Raw genomic sequence first — 7,500 nt, forward strand, 5'->3', positions numbered from 1 at the left:
AGAAGAAGAAGAAGAAGAAGGGAAAGGAGAAGAAAAAGAAGAAAAAAAGAAGAAATAAAAGAAAGAAGAAGAAGAAGAAAAAGAAACAGAGAAGAGAAACAGAAAAAAAGAAGAAATAGAAGGAGAACAAGAAGAAGAAGAAGAAGAAGAAGAAGAAACAGGAGAAAAAGAAGAAGACGAGGAGGAAGAGGAAGAGGAAATGGAGGATGAGAAAAAAAAAGAAACAGAAGAAGAAGAAGAAGAAGAAGAAGAAGAGGAGGAGAAAAAATAGAAGTAGAAAGAAGTGGAAGAACTTACATAACGACATAAAAACAACAACAACAACAATAATAATAATAATAATAATAATAATAATAATAATAATAATAATAATAATAACAATAACTACAGCCATACTCTCTTTCTCTCACCTGAACCGCACGGAGGAACCACGTAGGCGAACTGAAGTACAAACCGACACAGACCGACAGCAAGACCAGCCATGAGACCCCAGAAGGCGCCCTGAGAGAGAGAGAGAGAGAGAGAGAGAGAGAGAGAGAGAGAGAGAGAGAGAGAAGAGAAGGTGAGGGTTAATGGAAGTATTATACGCCGCGGGGAAAAAACAACAACGGTATGCCAGTAATAACAATGAAAGAAAGCATTAATTCTCTCTCTCTCTCTCTCTCTCTCTCTCTCTCTCTCACGCACTGGTTCCGTCGCCCTGGGCCAGAAAACCGCCAGAATGAAGACGGCGGCGATGGGCGGCGCGAGGAAGGAGGAAATACTCTGGATGTAGGTGAAGAGCTGAGAGCTGCCGGTGTTCCTGCGGGAGGGAAGAGGTGGTGAGGACAGGCTTTGGTGGTGGCTGGGTGGCTGGGTATGTTACGTTGGTAGTGGGTGGGTATGTTACGATGGGTGGGTGTGTTACGTTGGTGGGTGGGTGGGTGGGTGTATTACGGTGGGTGGGTGGGTATGTTACGTTGGTGGGTGGGTGGGTGGGTGTATTACGGTGGGTGGGTGGGTATGTTACATTGGTGGGTGGGTGGGTATGTTACATTGGTGGGTGGGTGGGTATGTTACATTGGTGGGTGGGTGGGTATGTTACGTTGGTGGGTGGGTGGGTGGGTGGGTATGTTACGTTGGTGGGTGAGTGGGTATGTTACGCTGGTAGGTGGGTAGATGGGCATATTGACTGGTGGGTGACTGGCTGGTTGATTTTATGATTAGGTGGATAACTTGGGTAAATGGCTCATTGATTAGCTGCCTGACTGTCTGACTGACTGAGTGACTGGCTGACTGACTGAGTGACTAACTGATAGGATGACTTACTGACTGACCAAGTGACTATTTACATTATGTGTGATATTGTACGATTTATAAAATGGCAATTAAAATTAAATCTAAAAAATCTAAATTTAAACTAAGTAACTCCCTAATTAATTAACTAACTAACTGACCAACTGAAGGAAAAAATGACTCATCAGCTGATTGTCTAACTGCCTGATTGACAGACTATATAACTAAATGAATGACTAACTAACTTACTAACTATCTGACTAACTAACTGGCAGAATTAATAAATGACTATCTGAATGACTGACTCTATGATTGACTAACTGACTGACTGACTAACGAACAAGCTGACCATTTGAACACACACACACACACACACACACACACACACACACACACACACACACAACCCCTCCCCATAACCTCACCCCACCACGCACGACTTACTGTATGACCGGAATCCAGATCACAGAGATGGCCACCAACACCACCACGAACAAGCGTCCCACCACCAGGAGCTCCCTATCCGTGGGCCGCCCCGCACACGCCCCACCTCCGCCCCCACAGCACCGCCCCCCCGCCCTCCCTACGCAGCCCCTGCCTCGTATCAGCATCCACACGTCCAGGGTAAAGATGGTCGACGCTGAATTGAAGATGGAGGTGAGGGAGGTCATGAGAGCAGCCATCATCACAGCCAGCATCAGCCCCGCCAGTCCTGTAGTAGTAGCGATTGTTGTATTAGTGGTAGTAGTAGTAGTAGTAGTAGTAGATGGCGCCACTATAAACACTTGCCTGCGCCATGACGAGCTGGGGCCAAATACCATCTAGGCGCCTCAAGAAAAGCCTACCGGCGCTATAGGTGTACACGTAAAAAAAAAAAAAAAAGTAGTAGTAGTAGTAGTAGTAGTAGTAGTAGTAGTAGTAAAACAAAAAGAAGCGAAACACCCATACACATACATTCTATAATCACCCATTTCAGACATCCACGTATACCCATCACCCGTCCTCCATCCATATACACCCATCACCCCCACCCACATACACTCATCCACAAACTAAATTTAAAGGCAGCAAGTTCATTATCATCTTCAAAATAGCTATACTCTACACCTCTAAGGTCTACCCACACCCACCAACCCTCCGGCGAGACACAGAGCTGGAGGTGGGAGTGTGAGCGCCTTCATCACGGCCGTCACATGTTGTTACCAAAAGAGCGACGCGAAATTCATACTAATGCTGATACAATAATATGTTTTTGTGTTCTAGTTATGGTCAGGGCCTCGAAAACATATAGGTCGGTATTATAAGATACTTTCGCTTCTCACATCAGGTATTTCTAAATGTCAAAGAGGGGGTCGGTCCTGTTCTAATGAGTGTTTCTTCAGGTTCACGGTACAGAGGAAGAGTCAAACTACCATCAGGGTCATAAAACTACTACTGAAAATGCCCACAACTCCCACGAAAGCCTTGTCCAATATGTGTTTCTTTAGGTTCACGGTACAGAAGAAGGGTCAAACTACCACCAGGGTCATAAAACTACTACTGAAAATGCCCACAACTCCCACGAAAGCCTTGTCCAATATGTGTTTCTTTAGGTTCACGGTACAGAAGAAGGGTCAAACTACCACCAGGGTCATAAAACTACTACTGGAAATGCCCACAACTCCCACGAAAGCCTTGTCCAATATGTGTTTCTTTAGGTTCACGGTACAGAAGAAGAGTCAAATACCACCAGGGTCATAAACTACTACTTGTTTCTTTAGGTTCACGGTACAGAAGAAGGGTCAAACTACCACCAGGGTCATAAAACTACTACTGGAAATGCCCACAACTCCCACGAAAGCCTTGTCCAATATGTGTTTCTTTAGGTTCACGGTACAGAAGAAGGGTCAAACTACCACCAGGGTCATAAAACTACTACTGGAAATGCCCACAACTCCCACGAAAGCCTTGTCAAATAGGTGTTCTTGGGCGGCGAAATGTCTTATAATATGACCCTAGTAGAGTCTCCCCTCTCTGCCCCCCTCGATCCTTGCCTCTCTCCCTCTACCTCGCTCCGTCTCGTTCTCTCCTTCCCTCCTCCCGCTTCTGTTATTCAACAAGTATTTCCTCCGTCTTTTTTCCTTTTCCTATGACCCCCCCCCCCCTCTCTCTCTTTCTCTCTCTCTCTCTCTCTCTCTCTCTCTCTCTCTCTCTCTGCATCTAAGAGAGAGAGAGAGAGAGAGAGAGAGAGAGAGAGAGAGAGAGAGAGAGAGAGAGAGAGAGAGAGAGAGAGAGAGAGAGAGAGAGAGAGAGAGAGAATGAAGCTCACGCATCAGAACACACCGGAAAATACAAACCAGCAGGATTCTGATACAAACGTTCGGACTTTAGTTTCGACTCCGGGTTATAATAAATCAAAAACCTTGTTATGTGTATGTTAATGTTATGTTACATAGGTGTTAGTTAAATGTCTGTTACCTTACCCACATTTTTTTCATCACGTTATAGACCCATTTATGATCATGAATCTCTTATCACGCAGTACTATTTGCTAATTTTAATCAGTATGTTATCAATTTGTGTAGTTATTCAAAGGGGGGGCCTAAAATTGGGGGCATCCAGTGGGGCACAGCCCTAAAATAGGGGGGGCACGTGCCTCCCAAATTTCCGCCACTGCGTGGGCCCCTGCTTTTGGTGGGCGTGGGGCCGTGGGGCCCTGCTCTTGGTGGGCCCCTAGGCTTCAGTCTAGTCAGCCTTATGGATAATACAGCCCTGATTGTACCAGTATACCAATTTGAATTTCGAGCGGCTCTTTCAGTAACAACATGGTATACCTCTGATATTTCGACTAAACTCTTCTTATTCTTTTGCCCTGCGCCACTCACACACGTACCAGTGGGGAGCAAGTTGATGACAAGCTCAGGGTAGGCGATGTTGGAGCACCCCGCAGCACTTCCGCAGATGGCCAGGCACTCTTCGGGGCTTGCACAGGCGACGCGATTGGGGAAGAGCACCCGCGCAGCCATGCCGGGGATGATGAGGAGCCACATCGGGAGGAACTTGAGGTAGCCGGCGACGATGCAGCCAGCCTTCGCATGGGAGAGGTTCCGACTGGCAAGGGTGCGTTGAACGATAACCTGGAAATGAGGAGTTCGTGAGGGCTGAGGGCTAAGAGAATGAGAGTTGGTCGGGGTGAAGGGTTGGTTAAAGCCCCGTTCACATTGTGCCGACTCTGGGCAACGACTACCCACGACTCTAGGGTACACGAGGTCTTGAGTGTTGATGTGAAAGGGTCGGGCATGTCTTGAAAGAGGTCTTGAGACTTGCCGAATGCTGCGCCGACATCGTGACGGGAGTCTGGAGTCGTGAGGGTTAGCACGACAAGCTGGCAACTAGGTGGCCGAATGTCCCAGACAGTCGGCAAGACACCAAGACGCCAATAAAACCTTCCCCCACTTCTTGGAGCGTGGGAACCAACTTGTCAAATGGAAAAGTCGCTGGGTTGTCGTGGCCCAGAGTCGGCACAGTGTGAACGGGGCTTAAGAGGGGGAGCCTTCATTTAAGCGCTAGACGATAACCTGGAAATGAGGAGTTCGTGAGGGCTGGGGGCTAAGAGAAGGAGACTCCGTGGGGGTGAAGGGTTGGTTAAGAGGGGTAACCTTCGTTTAAAGGTGGGGTGAACGTTAAGCCTCAGTCACACATTCACGATCTTGGCTAAAGGCGCCGTCCCGACGTCAGAAAATCTAGCCCTCCACGGTGATCGCCATCCTCCGGCAGGCCATCTTCGGGGATCGTTGCGGCTCCGCCACATCTTACCGGCCGCCGCGGCGCGGGAGGCCGCACGCCGACAGTTTTGGAAATGTTCAAAACAATCGGCGCCCTCCACGACATCTGTCATCTGCCGGCAAGAAACCACGAACGTTGGATGTCCATCGCAACAACGTCGTTTCGTAGCCGGCAGTGGTCGGCACTGAAGGGGACCTCTTAACGGTGGTCGTAACGTACGTCTGGCAGCGTTGTCACCCAACCGACTGCATACAGATTTCTCAACGGCGCCACGCCGAGCACCTGTTCGGGGCGGAGATGGAGTGGCGGCCGCCGGGGGTATATAAACAGGTGTTTCCGGTCCGCGCTCCCTCTTTCGCTCCAGTTTTTTCCTGCATTAATCATGGGTGCAGACAAAGGAGCCAACATCGAACACGTGCCCACCAGTTCACCACTATCACATTGCCATGGCCCTGCCACCACCAACACCGCTTGTCCAACAACCCGTGACCCTGCTGCCCACGCCTTCCAGTATCAAGACACGGAGGAGGAGGAGGAGGAGGTGGGCAGTCAGGTCAAGGGCAAGCCCAGCAGGAGCAAGAAACAGATGTCACCCGGCGTGCTTCTTTTTTTGCTTCTTCCACTGACGATACAACAGCAGCAGTCGTGTTAAATATATTGTCTGTAGCAGGTTGGCCTGGTGGCGGTATTGGAGGAAGGCAATGACATAATTCTGGGTTGTAGCCTCCATCATGCAGTCTCTGGGTGGTGTTGGTCTTCTGGAAGAGCGGGGCAAAGTGTGGTCCATGGTGGGCACGCCCCTTTTTTATTATCACCTGGACACGGCTGAAGGTCTCAAGATGATCGCCAGCAGTCCTAGTAACGTCGTAATAACGTCGTTATCACCCCCAGATGGTGTTACGATCGTCCTTTTCCGGTCGGTGTAAGTTAGGACTATCGTCAACAGCCGTGGCCATTATGTCGGGAGGTCATCGCTCCCCACATACGACATCAGACCACGCGCTGCCAGTTTTGGAATGTCGCGCTGCCAGACGTACGAAACGACTATCGTAAGTCCATCCCCTTGAGTGCCGACCATAGCCGATGTCGAAACGGCGTTGTTACGACGCTGTTGAGATGGACATCCGACGGCCGTAGCTTATTCGTGACGGGTGACAGATGTCGGGGAGGGCTCCGATTGTTTTGAAATTTCCAAAACTGTCGGCGTGCGGCCCGACGGTGGGATGCATGGTCTGAGTCGGGAGAGCGCCGGGAGTCATTGTCGTGAATGTGTGACTCGGGCTTTAGAGAATGAGAGATGGTGGGAATGGAGGGTAAAGAGAGGGAGAGCTGGTAAGGGTGGAGGTTTTTGGTAAGAGAAAAAGAGTGGTGGTGGGGTTTGAGGGTTAAGAGAAGGAGAGTCCCGTCCCTCCCCCGTAACGTACCTGATCCGTGCACCAGTACCAGATTGAGTTGATCCTGAGCCCGAATATCATGCCGATCCAGGGGTAGTTGCTGACCCCGGGGGTAGAGGAGCGTAGGAAGTGAAAGAAGTCCTCAGGAGGCTCCCCGCAGGTCCTGTTGAGGGTGTCCACGCCTCGCACCGCCGCCGTGGCCAAGGGGTACTTCTCCACCAGTCCCTGAAGCCCTCCCACCTCCTTCAGGGCTGACGGAGGGCGGAAGGGGTGGAGGGTGAGAGGGGCATTGGGGAAGGGTAGAGAGAGTGGGCATGAACATCCTCCCCCCCCACACACACACACTCGTGTGCATGAACATCCTCCCCTCCCCCCCACACACACACTCGTGTGCATGAACATCCTCCCCCCCCCCACACACACACACTCGTGTGCATGAACATCCTCCCCCCCCTCCACACACACACACTCGTGTGCATGAACACCTCCCCACACACACACTCGTGTGCATGAACATCCTCCCCCCCCCACACACACACACACTCGTGTGCATGAACATCCTCCCCCCCCACACACTCGTGTGCATGAACATCCTCCCCTCCCCCCAAACACACACACACACACACTCGTGTGCATGAACATCCTCCCCCACACACACACTCGTGTGCATGAACATCCTCCCCCCACACACACTCACACACACACTCGTGTGCATGAACATCCTCCCCCCACACACACTCGTGTGCATGAACACCCCTCCCCCCACACACACACTCGTGTGCATGAACCCCCCCCCCACACACACACACACACTCGTGTGCATGAACACCTCCCCCCCCCCCACACACACACTCATGTGCATGAACATCCTCCCCCCCCCCCCCACACACACGCGTGTGCATGAACATCCCTCCCCCACACACACACACACTCGTGTGCATGAACATCCTCCCCCACACACACACACTCGTGTGCATGAACATCCTCCCCCCACACACACACACTGTGTGCATGAACATCCTCCCCCACACACACACACTCGTGTGCATGAACATCCTCCCCCACA

The 7,500-nt window shown here is 50.8% G+C and overlaps 1 protein-coding gene across 1 annotated transcript in view; it reads right to left on the reverse strand.

The window, feature by feature from the left end:
* Nucleotides 1–7,500, reverse strand: part of LOC127006201 (sodium/glucose cotransporter 5-like) — a 26,307-nt gene that overhangs the window by 3,049 nt on the left and 15,758 nt on the right. Inside the window, exons 6-10 of the mRNA XM_050875779.1 lie at nt 6,465–6,685; nt 4,148–4,391; nt 1,720–1,987; nt 688–802; nt 411–501 (exon numbers count right to left, since the gene is read on the reverse strand). Of these exons, the coding sequence (XP_050731736.1) occupies nt 411–501; nt 688–802; nt 1,720–1,987; nt 4,148–4,391; nt 6,465–6,685 (939 nt within the window). The remainder of the gene's footprint in view (nt 1–410; nt 502–687; nt 803–1,719; nt 1,988–4,147; nt 4,392–6,464; nt 6,686–7,500) is intronic.

The sequence above is a fragment of the Eriocheir sinensis genome, chromosome 32, assembly GCF_024679095.1.
Source record: "Eriocheir sinensis breed Jianghai 21 chromosome 32, ASM2467909v1, whole genome shotgun sequence".
NCBI classification, from domain to species: domain Eukaryota; kingdom Metazoa; phylum Arthropoda; class Malacostraca; order Decapoda; family Varunidae; genus Eriocheir; species Eriocheir sinensis.